Genomic DNA, 15,335 nt, shown 5'->3' with positions numbered 1-15,335 from the left:
GCTCGCCAATAACCATTTGTGTTTATACAGCCTCTTTCATCCCAAATTGTGCTGCAGCATTTCAGAGACTTTCTGATCACAGATTCTCTATTCATTGACCTCTACACAGTATCAGTTCAGTAGCTGGGAAGGCGAGAAAGACTTGTCTCTCCACACTGCACTAAGAGTTGCACACACTGCCATGCCTTAGCCCAATTACATAAAAAAATCAATACTTCTTAATCCAAGGGAATTTTTTATGGCAGTGATAACAGGGCATGTCGGGTGGACTTCCCCAGGCTGCTCCCCCACGCCTGCCTCTTCTGCACCTAACAGGCTCAACTCCCATCACAAGCTGAACATCCCTCGGAGATACAACTGGTATAAAAGTCCATAAAGTGATACCTGATTTTCATAAATAGGCCATAATTTTCACAAATTAGCCCAGACATCCAAGGGAGATACTAGCTAGCCAGAAAGGGGGGTTGCCCCGTCACACACTGCCTCAGAGACGGGAAAAAAGAGCAGCCCTGGGGTTAAGGGCAGACAAACCCTACACACACACGACCCCAACAAAAAATTACGGTGTCTTGCACAAAGAGAAGCCAGCCATGACACTGGTGCTGTGGGGGGAATACAGATATAGCATCTTTATAAGGTGCTATTGCTTGAAATACAGTTAATCAAAAAAAAAACCCCACAAACCCTAAACCATTAAAATGTCAGGGAAAGGACAGGAACACTCTCTCTGGGTTCCTACCCCACGCTATGAATGTGCTTAAATAAAGGGCTGCACCCTGCCGCTTCCCCGCTGATGCTGGCAAGGCGTGCTTTTGAAAAAGAAAGAGAGACGCCAGCAGAAGAGCGTCACGGATCAGACCGCGATTAACTGCTCGACATCCCCATGTGCAAATTCATCAGGCAGGGAGGGACGAGGACAGCAGAGGCTTCCTCGCATCACTCGGGGTTCAGACAAGGAGGCTGAGGCTGGGCACATCTCCTCTCCCTCTGCAGTCCCATTTCACATACAAAACCAGTAATTTGCCAGTAGCGGTACCATCACAGCCCATCTAGACCTCACCGTTATTCCCTTTTACCTTTAATATTAAAAAAAAAAACAAACAACTTACAAAGAGAAACCTTAAGTGTAATTTTCCCCTATTTCCAAGGCACTCTGCTTAGCTTTAGCTCACACACAACGGCTTCAGGGAACATCTCTCTTCTTGTAAAGCAAAAATGAGCAGAGGGTATGACACGTTAAGTTAGGAAAGAACCAGAGTTGTTATTAGTGGGGTCTGAGCTTCGCAGCCTGTTTCACACTGCATGATATTTTAATGTCTTGCAGATGTCTTCAATACCCATAAAGAGTGATCTTCACACTTGGAGCAAGACCGGGGGGGGAAAAAAAGAGCCATTAATACAGAATACAATTGACTTAGTTGAATCTTCATCATCCCCTTTGCTTTTATACCAGGTATTTGGGGGTCTAGACGGTTTGCACTCAAAAATCAGCTTCTTTTTATGATGTTTTCTTACAGCAAAGAACAAATAATACTTAGTGCTCTTGTAGCATTTTGCATCTGGAATCTGAGAGCTTAGCAAGAAGATGTTTGAGATGCATTTTCCTTGCACATTTAATGGCAAAAGGCGAAGGTAAGAAACTCTTCGAGGGTGACAAGCTCACCCAACAGACTGTGCCTGAGTGTCCCTCAGCATGTCACCACTTCACACCTATAATTTCAGCTCACACTCCTACAAAAATGAGGGTGATGTCAGAATCCTGGAATGATAATTCGAATTCAAGATCAAACAATAACACGCATGGTGGAGGAGCTGGATTAGGCACTTGCTTTGCAGATAAAGGCATCGAGCTGGTGGTCATGACATCCTGATTATATTCGTCCTGTATAAACTGAGTTTATTAATACGTTTTCAGCCACATGTCACAGCACCCAGGATAGTAAATAAGAGGAAAAATACTCATTCTAGCTTCAATGCAGCTCCATCAGAAATAACATTTTAAAAATGCAGGGCATAAAAAACCCAACATCATCTGTAAGTTAAATCCTTATACCACAGGGCTGAAGAAGAGTCAGAAATAGATTATTTCACCCAGGTCACAATAACCACTTTTTCCTTCTATACTTTCTTGTTTTCATGGGTGACAATTCATGTAATCAAACCCACACTGCAAAACTCATCAATTTAGAGCTCATGCTGGAAAAGACATCTGAGCCAGGGATGCGGCTAAGTGTATATTTCTCAAATGACACAGAAGCAAATACAGAAATAGATCTTCACTCTACCCAGAGCTACACGGGCAAAATCCATTTTGCTTCCAGTCCCAGCACATCACCTCTCCAGCTGCACCAATTGCTTAGAAGAGTTTTTAAATGCCCTCCCTTACACATTGCTGTCACCACATCTCTTGAAACACCACGGATTTTGGTGGGGAAGCCGAGGACCAGGTTATCTGTTGCTCACAGATTCCACGCCCAGATGTTTGCCCATACCTAGCACCCTACGTGCAAAGGGGATTGCATCTTCCACCTGTCTTCTTCGTCAAGCTGCAGCCTAAGAGGTGTGGGCACCAACAGAAGAACGGACAGGCAAAGCTGGACTTTTGGACAGGGTTTTGCTAAGCTGCTCTGCCAGCTATTCCCTGGCCACCGACCAGCAGAACAGCCTTCCTCCACAGAACGCAGCAGGATGGGGATCAGCAAAGCCAAAATCTCTCTTCGGATTTACTCTGGGTAGCCTGCAGGGGTTGGAGGAGCTTCCACGGTGCATCCCCAGGACAGTAAGAGCTGGTGCAATCAAACACCCAAAGGTCGCAGGGGAAAAAAGCAGCCTTTGCCCAAGGCTTCACTTTCTCCTCTCCCTTGGCTCTGCTCAGCACTTATCCCGCGTTCAACAAGTCCTCAAACCTCAGGAAAGCCTGACTCACTCCCTGTCACGGTCATCAGTCATCCATACACGTGGCTTTGGTCTGTGGAAAAAGAAACCAGTCTAATTTTCCAATAGTTTACGTCCAGATATTCCTGCTGGCAAAAAGAGCTGTGAATTTTTTACGGGGGCCCTTTGCTCCTTGTGCGTTTGTGTTTTCAGCATCTTCGCCTGGAACAACCCCCATTGGAAACCTGAGCAGCTGCAGGAAAGACACGGGGCATCGGGGCAGCTCCGTCCCATGCCACGCAGCTTTGCTAAAGCATTTTGTCCCCTTTCCCCGTTCATGGGGCAACCCTGGACAGACAGACATTGCCCCGGGGGCTGACAGCCCCAGCAGCACTGACCACCTCCTTACCCTGGCCCCCAGCAGGCTGTGCCTGGGGCTGAGCCACTTTCTGAGGAACCCGCCACGCACCTTTCCATGAGGCTGGGGTTGGAGAGAGGCAGGAAGATAAAAGACTGCCCCAAGGTCATGGCTATGGGGAAGAAAACACTTGTTCAAATGGCTTTGATCCTATGCAAACATCCCGTTGGAAAAGCACGGCTGCACAATTTGTTAGAGAGTTTCCTCAAGAGCAAAACTGCCCCTTCTCAGGCACAATCAACACCCAAGGTTTACAATAGCTATGCAAGGCGATAAATATGGAGTGCAACATCTATGGGCACCACTCAACAAAACATCCACGTGCAACGGCAGCAATTATTTAATCTGAAAGCTTCCCCGCCAGATAGCAACCCGTCAAACCACAGCTGGAGTTGGGTGGTTGCTCTCGCATGGCTCCATCGGCGCTTCTGGAGATGCCACATGGGCGTGCTGCAGGCACGTCCCAGGCCCTCGAGGAAGGGGCACTCAAGACACTCGGCTTTGGTTGAACTGCATTATACGTTTATATAGGGATGGGACCAAATCCAAACCCTGACTTCCAAGTGGAGTTTTTGCTTGGCTCCTTTAGCAAAAGTCACCCGAACACAAGTGCCTTGGGGAAGGTCTGGGATCTCAGCAGGGTCTGGAGAGACACAGCCCAGCCTTGGCATGACATACCCTGACGTCCATACGAAAGCTCACCCAAACGATTTGTGCGCTGGGGCTCATTCAAAGCACTCCAGCTCCTCCAGTACAAGTTACATTTTTTGCCTAGCTGCTGGTTTGAATTTACTCGCTGGAATAAGCATCCACTGAACTGTGTTGAGCCACAGCCATGTTGGACAGCCCAGGCCAACTTTTCTTCTGGCCACACAGACCAGAATGTGTTTACCCAGAGCTCGGAAAAATGATTGAACTTTTATTTTCGCTCAGAGGAGAGCCCAAGGGGTCACCTTTAAGCTAAGGGTGGTATCAATAGAGGCTGAGTGGAAAGAGCAATGTACAGAAAGCCAGGGGAGTGCTCTCTCCAGGAGGGAGGAGGAAAGCAAGACCCCATAACCCCGAGCAGACATGTATTTAATAGAGCAGTTAATAGGGACCAGGGTCCAGGTCAGCCCCATCTGTCCCACTTCTGCATGGATGTGGGCAAGGTGACAGCTGCCTCAACCTACATATTCATGTACATTCATGCCACAGGATGTGACCACATGCCTTCGGCAGGCAGAGCAAAAGCCAAAACTTCTGCAGCACTCCTGGCCCTGAGCTTTCTCCTGCTCTCGTACGCCACTGCCAAGTCTCTGACAAAGAAACTGCAGGGAGAGAAAGATGTCTGGCAGAGGAGAGGACTGGACGCTGTAAAATAACCCAGGTGACCAAGACATGCAGGTTTTTGGGGACATAAAGAAAATCAGTGTCTCAGAAAACCGCTGCCAAATACTGGGATGAGATTACTTTTCACCCAGCACCCTGAGCTGCCAAAAAAAAGAGGGTTTAAAGCACAGCCAGTAGCACCCAAAGCCTGAGCAAGGCTAAGTCATGGATGAGGAGCTGCAGCACAGTCCTGCTGTTGCTGGACTTGTCACCTGCACAGTCCCTGCTTACCTCTCCATGGCAACACCCATCAATCTCCCAGGGATGCTCCAGGGCTTAGCAACTGTCTGGGAGCCCCTGAGGATCCCTGACAGAGCGCCTCGATGCACAGCAGAATACGGCGATATTTTCTTTGCTCTATTAATACAGCTGTCGCAGCTCTCATGTGAACACTTGCCACCTGCCAGCATTTGCCGCAGCAGCCTCAAAAGGGACCGCTGGCCCGGAGAAGCCATCCCTTGGCTCTGGCACCAAAGCAACTGCACAGCATGGTGCAAGCCCCAAGCTGTGCAAAGAAGGGGGAGAAGACCAAGTGCATCCAACAAGGAGCACCTCATGCAGAAGAGCCTCAGTGCTGCATGGGCTGGATTGATTTGGGTTTGCTATTGCATATTTTACCACCATGGTTTGCTAGAAGTCCATGATTCAGTATTAGGAATTTGCATCTCTATGCTTACACTGGCACCAACTTCTTCACAGTGTTTAGTGCCAGAAGAAACATGCAGGGAGACATGCGAAAGCAGGTATTCGGCAGCGGGACGGTTCGCCGTTGCGTCAGCGGCCTCGGGTTATTTCTACGAGAAGTGCAGAGCACACACTTGGCTGCAGCTCACCATTAGTCTCCCAGGGCAAAACGTGGAGGAGAAATCAGCTTAGTCACGATGCTTTGGAAAAGGGTAACCTCAGTGGGGGAACAGGGCCTCTCTGCCTGGAAACATGCCCGTCAAAATAGGTTTCTCCAGTTTCCCATCTCCTTGCCCCATGGGGGAGGAGAAAGGAAAGGATCGTATTCTCCATTAGAAAAGGGAAAGGCATATATTGGTATCCTCGTACAGAATTAGCTACGCAGAACTGGGATGTGTCTGCATCTTGAGCTCACGCTGTAGGACATGGGACATCCATCCTTGGTCTGGAGATGGAGCTTTGGGTCCCTGATGTCCCCGTCTGCACACTGCTGCACCTGCTCCACCCTTCCCAACACGGTTTATTGAGTGTAGAGAGTTTTATGAAGCACTTCCAGAGCCAGTTTCACACCATAGCCCAGGCAGACACACCCCAAGCATCACCGCAGTTTTCCTCAGCAAAATTTAAGGAATTTTAAAATATTTCAAAAAGGCAATTTCCCTCATTTTTAAGTAGTGGTGGAAGTTATCATGAAGAAAAACATCCACAAAACCCAGCAGTGAATTACTCTATCCTTCATACAGTCTTACAGGAAATGAAAAACCTGTTCTTAGCAGTAAGAACAGAAGAGTGATGCCTGCAGGTCCCAGCTCGGATCCCTGCCCCGTTGCACCATGCACATCACACCTATGGACGGTCGCTTCCCAAGAAGACCTTAAAAATGCCATGTGCAAATCAAAAGGAGGCCTGGGATAGGTAAATGCCTTGCAGTTCAGCAGCAGAGATGAGAACAGATGAGCTAGCTCTAAGTTTGCTGTCTCCAGGAGGGAAAAACAAACAAACAACCCCCTTGTCCCCAACAAAATCCAAGATTACAGAGTTCAACAACTGTGCTCTTGGCAGAAACTCAGAGGCCTGATGAGCTCGCTGGGACCTGCTGGGAGATACACACATCTCCTCCAGGCACCGCCGAGAAATATCTGGGGTTCACCTTGTGATCCCCAAAGGTGGCTGGGTCTTGCTCAGATGACCCGCAAGATGTGGCTGGAACACCGGTGGTGTTGCCCTCTAGGAGGGCTGCACCCTTCTGCATCACAGGACCTGGACCCACAAACTTCAGGTGCGCACCCCACCTGGGGTTTTTGCACCTCTTCTCCCAGCTCCAGGTTACATCAGCGTATGAAGTCTTATGTGCAGTAATGAACCTGAATGATTGATGCCATGGCGCTGCTCCAGGCAGCTCTTTCCCAAGGACAAAAAGGTATGGGAAGGGTTTGGAGGATGGGGAAGGAGATTGTGGGGAATAACACAGCCTGGGAGGTGGTTCCTGGTGGCCCTCAAACAGAGCTCCATCACATCTGCATGCGTGACCAGAGTCAAATGCAGGTTATGGGGGTGGAAAGACTTCCTTTTTGCTCAAAGTGAACTCTTTGGCAAGTTCACAGGGAAGACAGCAAGTTCAGGGAAGCCATAGAGCTCCCACACTCCCAGTGAAGCTGTTACAATGAAGATATCCCACCATAAAACTCTGCAAACCCTCCTTCGGGCTCACTGGAAAGCATCACTCAGCCTCCTCCAACAATTCACATAATTTGTTTTAAAAGCAATGTGCAAGGGAGAAGAAAAACACAGCCATGATAGATGAGCCTTCAGCTCCCCACCACACTGACCTGCACCAGACAAGAAGAAACACGGACAGAAATGTCCAGTCATGGGAGTCTGAAGAGGAGTCGAGGGAGCATCACCAACGACAGCTCCTGCTTAGCCTACAGCCTGCACGGTACTTTGCAGAAGAAAGCCATTTCCTCTGAAAGGCACACATCTTAGATGGAAAGGAACACATCTTAGATGTCTACAACCAAATCATCTTTGGTGCACGACACGTTGCCATGACTGTAGTGCTAGGACACATGACAGCAATTTAGCGGAGCTGTGCCATCCTCCCAAAATTACAGGTAGGGAACTGCAGCACAGGAGGACTAAGAGATCAAAAATCCCTAGAGATCTGATGCCACCTACATCTCCCGTCATCAATGTCTGGTAGCTTTTGGTCTTCTCTCTTACCCCTCTTCCTCCTCATCCAGCGGGTTTTGAGAGCTCAGAGTTTTCACACCTTTCCAAGCCTATGCTGCTCTGCAAATTGCACGCAGACAATATTGCTTATTTAAAAGAAAGCAAGGGGAAAGAAGCCCTAATCATTCAACTAGCCAGTGGCCACCACACAAAGTCACGTTTACCATGGAAGAGAAGGGACGGAGACAGCCTGGGAGTTTCAAAAGCCTTCATGCTGCTATAGGTGCCAGTGAGAAAACGGTGCTGAGAACTTTAAAAGCCCACATCTGCCCGGGGCTGCGCTCACAGAGAAACCTGCCCACACATGAGCAAAAACTGCAGCCCATGGAGGCTGCACTTTTTTGGAAACCTGGCCTTGAAGGCACAGCCAAGGACACTCTCATCAGTTGGGGTCATGATAAATATTGCCCAAGGGTGAGGAACAGCCTGTTATCCTTGCAACGCAGAAAGTGTTCCTGATGGGGTAAGGTCTTTAACACAAAAAGAAAAAGTGGCAGAAAGCAGAAATCATTTGCAAAACAAAGTGCTAACAGCCAAAGGACTAACATCAGGTGATCGTCACTTGGTCAGTGGGAAAGCCCAATACTGTGCAATCAAACCACAATTTCTGGTCATCTCTGTCCAAAGACACACAAGCACAGCAGTAACCAGTAAGCTTTTTTCCTGGAACTCAGAGCTAAGCTCCATGCTCCCAGCAGGTCGGTTTCCCAAGCCAGCACAGTTATGGAGGTGTGATGTGACCATGGTGGTACCTACCGGTTTGGGGCAGTGGATGTATCTAGCAAGGCTGATGATCAAGTCATGAGTGATTGGATCCACCAGGTTTCGAAAGCTGGCATATCGATAGAGGACATCATCCAGAGAGGTTGACTCCATTCCCAAATCCTGCAGAAAACAGCGTAAAGGAGCAGTATGAGATGCGCTACACAAGCCAGCGCTAGTACGGATCTTAAAATTAGCCCACACTAATGGTCCTCATGAAGAGCCCAAGAGGAAAGCAATCCCCACCACCACGCAACACAAAGAAGGGACACATAAGCATGTCACCCTGGGGAAAGCTGCACTCCTGTGCTTTATCTGCTCTACAAAGTGGCATTAGGGTTGCAGGATGAACACCCTCACGCCACCCACAAGCCATAAATCCACTGAGCAAACAGTATGCTTGCAACAAGGTAGAATGCAAGTTGACTCCAGAGAACATGACTGCTTGAGCAGACTGAAACTGGAATTGGAGAATAAATATACCATAGATGTTCTCTGGGTCTGCTGTGAATAGGGAGGAGGGAATGAGCCTAAAATTGCAGCAAGCGAAACAGGAGGATAAATTGAGGTGTTTGGGGAAGAGCGAAGTGCTGGAGTAGATTGCCTGGGGAAGGGGTGGAGGCTTTGCCGTTGGAGACTGGACAGGGATGTGTCAGGAACAGTTCAGATGGAGCTGATCCTGCCCTGGGGATGGATCAGACCTCCTGAGGTCACCTCCAAGACTATTTTCTCTGATTTTCAATCCTTAGACATAATAATTTGAGGAATTTTGGCAGAGAACTCATCATTATATGAAATACATTTGTGCACATGGATGAGGAAGGGACCACTTCTACATAGTGTACTCCTTTTACTTCAAATATTTTATCTCCACTATGCTTTGTTCCCCAGCAGCAGCTGATCAGCAGATAGGACAGCACTCCTCTCAGAAGAATGCACGTTGCAGCGAGGTCCACCAGTCACCCCATAGGATGGCCAGAGCAAATCCCCCAAGGAGATGTGCCTCACAGGTCCCATCCAACACCAGAGCTGCAGGAGAGCTGAGTTCATTTTCCAGCCCTGCCTTGCTGGGTGAGCTTGAGCAAGCCATTTCCCTTTTGCCTTTTATTTTCGACAGGAATAAGATGGTTTGTATTTCTCTTCAAAGGCCTGCTTTCGCTTTTAAAGAGTGAAGACCAGAAGCAGCCTCCTCTATTTGGTATCGATGGGATTTATCAAAATGAAGACCCATGGGTCCTACTGCATTTCAGGAAAATCATCTTTCCTTTGGGTAATGCATCCTCCCTCCCATAGCAGAGACACCACCACACCTCTCCCAAGGCATTTACTTTCCAGCTGATGTCTACAAGACTCAGGGGGCAGGGACATACCCACACTGAGACCTGCCTGCCACTCTGCCATGCATTTTGGCAAGACAGAGCCCCTACACTAGCAAAACAACGTGGAAGCGGTTGTTTGACAGCCACCACTGAATAGTGGAGATGTAACTTGGTAAGGAAGAAGCGACCACCAGCATCATTGCAGTGCAAGCACTTGTGTAGGAAGCCACAACCTCTTGTCCTTCAAGCCCTCGCTGGCAATGAGAGCTGGGACTGTAAGCTGGCGGGCTGGTCCAGCTCTGAGTGTCTACTCCCACTTCTTGAACCAAAACACAGCACAAATGAGCAATCATTTCAACTATCCACAAAAATCAGGCAATGATGAAATCCTCATATCTGTATCTCCACTAGCACTGAGGAAAATTACTTCTGAGCCCCAAGAACAGCCACGCTGGAGACAGAGACTTGTCCACAACTGCATCAAATGCTAAGTTCTCCTCCCAGGGCCCTAGCTGGTGGCACGTGGCATGAAGAGTTTCATGATGTTTGAAAATACACATCGCTGGGGTGAAAAGGCCTGCTGCCCAGCAATGGCAGCGCTCCCACAGATTAATCACGGTACCACAAAACCAAACTGGTCCAGATCTACAAGGAATTAGAGGCTGAAAGGAGCTGAGCTGCAAAAATGAGATAGAAGTTTCAAGTGAAGAAGGAATGAGCAATGCAAGAAACATGGATAAAGGGGAAAGCATTTGCTGCTCTGCTGCTCTTCTTAGGTAAGACCAACTGGCTACGGGGACAACATATAGGAGGGACCCCCAGGACCAGGGGTGCTGTTGTGTGGAGCTGGAGAAAGTGAAACACAGAAGTTAATTATTCGGTGTCAGTAACAGGAATGTGCTGTTCGGCCATCTGGGAGTCTCCGTCTGGCTAAGTGACTCAATTAAAAAAAAAAAGCGTCAGACAAACAGCACAGGCCTGGGACGATCTTACTCACCATCACCCTGCAAAAAGCAGCCTTCCTGACTCCCTTTTTATTTATAGTTTCGACTAATAACTTGTTATTTATTGAACACTTTGCACTTCTGCAGAACTTGCCATGTGAGGACGTTAGAGCATCTCACAAACACATATTGCACTTATCACCCACAACCACAAGGACTTACATTTAGAAACGATGGACTTAAAAGGGAGGCATCACACAGAGGCATTATCTCCCTTACAGAGCTGAGCAGAGCAGCTCAGTGAGATGTTAAGCCCTGCAGATACGAGAACGGAGTCCATCTCAAACCCGTGCTACAGCCAAAGCACCGCAGCTCCCAGCCCTCGCAGTATAAATGCAGCTTTTGCTCCAACAAGTAAAAGTGCAGTAGGGTTGGATATAGCTGCTGTTGTAGGAAATAAAAAAATCAACACAGCAGTAAGGAAGCAGATTTATGTGGTCTACTAAAAAAAAAAAGATAATCACAGACCTGAGTAACTCCCCTTTGTATACGTATACATGGATAAAGACCAGGCAGAAAATTCGAAATACAATTCAGGAGCTTCAACTATCTGAAATTCATGACCCCTGTCAGACCCAGGGCACAGACGGGGACAGAAACGTGTGGTTGAGAGTGGGGACAGTCCCCCAGATCCTGGCAACATTCTGCAATTTGATCAGCTTAGGAGCGTGTTAAAAGCACCCCGAGATAACCTTCCTCTGGCCGATGCCCCCAAGCTTGGCTGCTCCAGGTTTGGAGTCTGCAGCTCGTTATTGACACCATTTGTTAATAATTTACATGAAAAAGGTCCCTTTCTCCTGCCCCCAGTGTTTTAATACAGCAAATCCAAGTCAATAACACCTTGGCACTCTGCAATAAATTGGAGCCTGTCCTGAGCTCGGAGATGCTCCAGCCCCAGTGAACTGCGTGAGAAGGCACACTGGTTGCAAGTGCTGATGCCCTGTGACTTCAGACAGGTTGAAAATGATCATCTTCACTTAAAAAAAAAAAATCTATTCCATCTTAAGGCACTGGCTGTAGCAGTCAGAGGGTGCAACTACAGCTCACGCCACAATCGAGGTGGCAAGTCTGCAGCGTACTGATTTCCTGGTTATTTTTAGGGGCATCACCACAGCCCTGACTGAGTTCGCGCTAGCTTTGCTGACACTTTGACTTTGCCCAGAGAAGCTGTGGCTGCCCCCTCCCTGGCAGTGTCCAAGACCAGGTTGGATGGCACTTTGAGCACCCTGGGCTGGTGGAAGTGTCCCTGCCCATGGCAGGTGATTGGAACTAAATGATCTGTAAGGTCCCTTCCAACCCAAACCATTCTATGCTTCTAAACACACCATTTAGTAGAAAAGAGCTGAGGCTGTTAAAAACCCACCCATGTAAGGCTGTTCTCCCTTGCCTGGGGCACCAAAAAAGCCCCAGTACAACAAATCCAACTGGCCACATAACCCAACCGGCCAACGCACCCACTGATTGCAAATGTAACTAGCTTGAAAAACAAAGCGGCCGAGCCGATTTACAATCTATCCCACGGCTTCTGCCAAGTTGGTACTTAAATAAAATTAATTAATCTCAGCATCGAGATGTAGAGCTAAGATGAGGGCGTGTGCTGTGCTCCCCAGGAGCAGCACCGTGACCGCCAGGCCAGCCCACCAAGGCTGCTCCGGCATGGTTGGGTTTAATTAAGCTGGAAAAACTAATTTCTTCATTCAAGACCGTCTTACTTTTCATGTATTTCAGCACTGCATGGATCCACAGGCGACTGCACAGAAGCAGGTGGGTTCAGGAGCTCAGGCTTCTTCACAAGAGGAAAAAAAGGAAGAAATAGAAATTGTGCTGATAATGTAGGGCAGGGAGATCCCCAAAACAAGTTCCCATTCTTTCAGGGAGAGAAACAGCTCTCCTAAGAGCAGCGTGGATGTTACCTTCCCAGTCTGGCAGAGCTCAACATTAGGATTAAACAAACATCAAGTAAGAGCTGGATTTGGCCCATGGTCATATGGCATCGCTGGCAAACACCATGCACTATTGACGGAGACGGCTTTGGAGCTAAGAAGAAGTAATTCCACACACACAGTTCCCGACATGCTGGAATCTTTGAGGATCAAACCAGGCTTAGCATCTTGCCACTTCCCTTTAAGCACTTCAAAAGTCTGACCATTTTCTCTTAAGCTAAAATTAAAATGTAGAACCAATAAATCTGAGAATTTCTCCTCCTCTCTCCTGGGAGAACTTACATTTTTCACATGAAGTATTCCCTCCTCCCTCCTGGTACACATTTTTTAATGCACAGATGTCTTTCTCAGCTGCTCCCTAAATCGCTCTGCCACACCAGCATTGTCTCCTTTCCACCACATGTAATATTTTAAAGCCACTCAAGGCTGAAGCTTGTTGGAGGCCAAGTGATGAGCTCATCTGCAATTTAATAACTTAACACCAGTTCACGCTGTCAGCAGCAAATCACAAATCGCTAGCTTCAGAGAAAACGCCCAGCATCTGGCTCGAGTCACTTGGGTTTCTTTCAGCACATTCCCTTTTCCTAGGGGATCTTCACCTGGACAGCAAGCGCAACTTTCAAATAGGAAGGGTATAAGGGTTTAAAATGATGGTATTTATGAGCTGGACAGGACCATGGCTCTCTTGGTGTGGGCTGGAGGGATGTTTTTCTAAGTGTGCACCCAAAACTCTGCACAGTGCTGAGATGGTTTGGGAAGGTCTGGCAGGAGAAGGCGAACATCTCTGCATCCCTGAGCGACCTCGAGTCCTGACAGCCCCATGGGCACCGGCAGGAGGAGGCTGAGAGGACATTTCAGAGCAGCATATTCATCAGCACATCTACCCCTGTGAGGCAGCTGGTGCTAATGGCCCAGCTCCAGCAGGATTTGGGATTAACCACACAAAACAAGCAAAGTCAGGAACGCAGAAGTGACTGAAAACAACCCAAAGGCTGTGAATGGATCAAAAAGCACCGGGGAAGAAGCTGTCCACCCTGATGTTAGGCTGCTCCCTGCAACTTGAGCTGCTGCCCCCCAGTCTGTCTTATTAAACCGTGCCTACTGCTGAGCGCATCAGCTAAAGTCTTGCTTTGCCAGGCAAGACTAAGGAGCAAGTAGAGGAGATCACTTTGGCACCAAGTAGAAAAGCAAGAGTCTTGCTCAATTCGTTTTGTTGCGCATCCTCCCTGCCATCACCCATGCCCTTCCTGCAATTCATTTGACTTGTTTCTAGCTTCAGGAGATCAAGAGAGAGCCAAACCGCTCGTCAGTCCTTGGGGACGCCTTACCCACTGGAAGGCAAGGATGGAGGAATGGCAGCTTCCTGCCACCAACCAGTTGCATTCAGCCTCCACAGGAGTCTTCTGCAAATGTAGCAACCCAAAGTTGTTACATTTTTTTTTCTGAAACCCACAAAAATAAACAAACAAACAAAAATGTGAAGGAATTAGAAATTTAAATCAAAGAAGTCCAGCAGAAAAATGTAATGCCTCCCTCCATGGCAGCCAGTGATGGAAATTTCCCATCCACAGCCAAGAAAGGCATAAGAGAACCCAATTATTTTGGAAAAACACCAAGCCAGGTGAGAGCCAGGCATGGTTAGCCCTGCTGCCCCGCAGAGCTGATGCTGTGCTAGATGCTCTCTTCAACCTGGATCACTTTTGAAAGTACCAACCGCAGAAAGAGCTCTTCCCCACAAAAACTGGCCCAAACTAAGAGCTCACCATCGAGTTCCCCAGGCCAACACTACCCAAGCAATGCCATTTTCCTAATGAAAGAGGAAAAATAAATGCAAGCGAGGCATTTGGGAGCTGTACCCCCAGCTTGTCTTTGCTTAGCGCCAGGTAAAACAATTTGCTATTCCCCTTCTGCTGTCTGTCAAAAGTTGCAGCATGACAACAGCTAACAGATGAGCAAACAGCTTTTGAAGTTCCAGGCTGTCTTTCCATGAGACGCAGCATCTTGTAATACTCCCCTAAGCCATAAGGAGACATAAACAATGGAAGTCAAGCTCATTTTCGCATATTAATCTATTCATCACTGCAAATTGAATTGCAATTAGAGGAAAATTCAGGAGGTCCATGTGAGAAGTCATACAAGAAAGCAGGTTATGCTGTTGCTGCTTTCATTAACATGGAGCGAATGCAGTTACTGGCTGCCCAAATGAAGTTACTGTGTAAAATATCACCCCGAGCTCCTGCAATCACAGCTGCTCATAAACATCCTGATCACTGCTATTTTGGCCAGCACTTCTTCCAAAACTCTTTCTTATCTCCACTAATAGCCAGGGCAGCATAATGAATTTCCAAGTGGAGAGGTTGGTATTCTAAACAAAGGTCAGACACAAAGGAAAAGATGGATTATAATTGTGGGCAATCCATCATCCGCAGCAATTTATCTGGGAAAAATGATTTCACAAGGTGAGCATTTGCAACGCGGTGAGTAAGGTCAGCTCAGAGAGACAGGCATGTGAGATGTGACTCAACAGCGACCACAACGTGGGTTGCTCAAAGGCTATGGGGTTGGTTTTCTTGATGGAGGACATATTTAGCTGCTCAACCCCCACGCCTTGTGAAGCATCCCCTTGAAAACAAGCAAACAAAATGTTTCTTGCCTTTGATCCTTAGGATGTTCGACTCCATCACAAATCCTCCGATGTCCGGCTGACTTATGAGGTTAGTAAGCCACC

At 47.9% G+C, this 15,335-nt stretch overlaps 1 protein-coding gene across 1 annotated transcript in view; it reads right to left on the bottom strand.

Annotated features, from left to right (window-relative positions):
- Nucleotides 1–15,335, bottom strand: part of LRRC75A (leucine rich repeat containing 75A) — a 95,447-nt gene that overhangs the window by 53,800 nt on the left and 26,312 nt on the right. Inside the window, exon 2 of the mRNA XM_009938243.2 lies at nt 8,336–8,464. Coding sequence (XP_009936545.2) covers nt 8,336–8,464 — 129 coding nt within the window. The remainder of the gene's footprint in view (nt 1–8,335; nt 8,465–15,335) is intronic.

This window comes from Opisthocomus hoazin, chromosome 20, assembly GCF_030867145.1.
Source record: "Opisthocomus hoazin isolate bOpiHoa1 chromosome 20, bOpiHoa1.hap1, whole genome shotgun sequence".
NCBI lineage: Eukaryota > Metazoa > Chordata > Aves > Opisthocomiformes > Opisthocomidae > Opisthocomus > Opisthocomus hoazin.
This window is presented reverse-complemented; position numbering and strand designations above follow the sequence as displayed.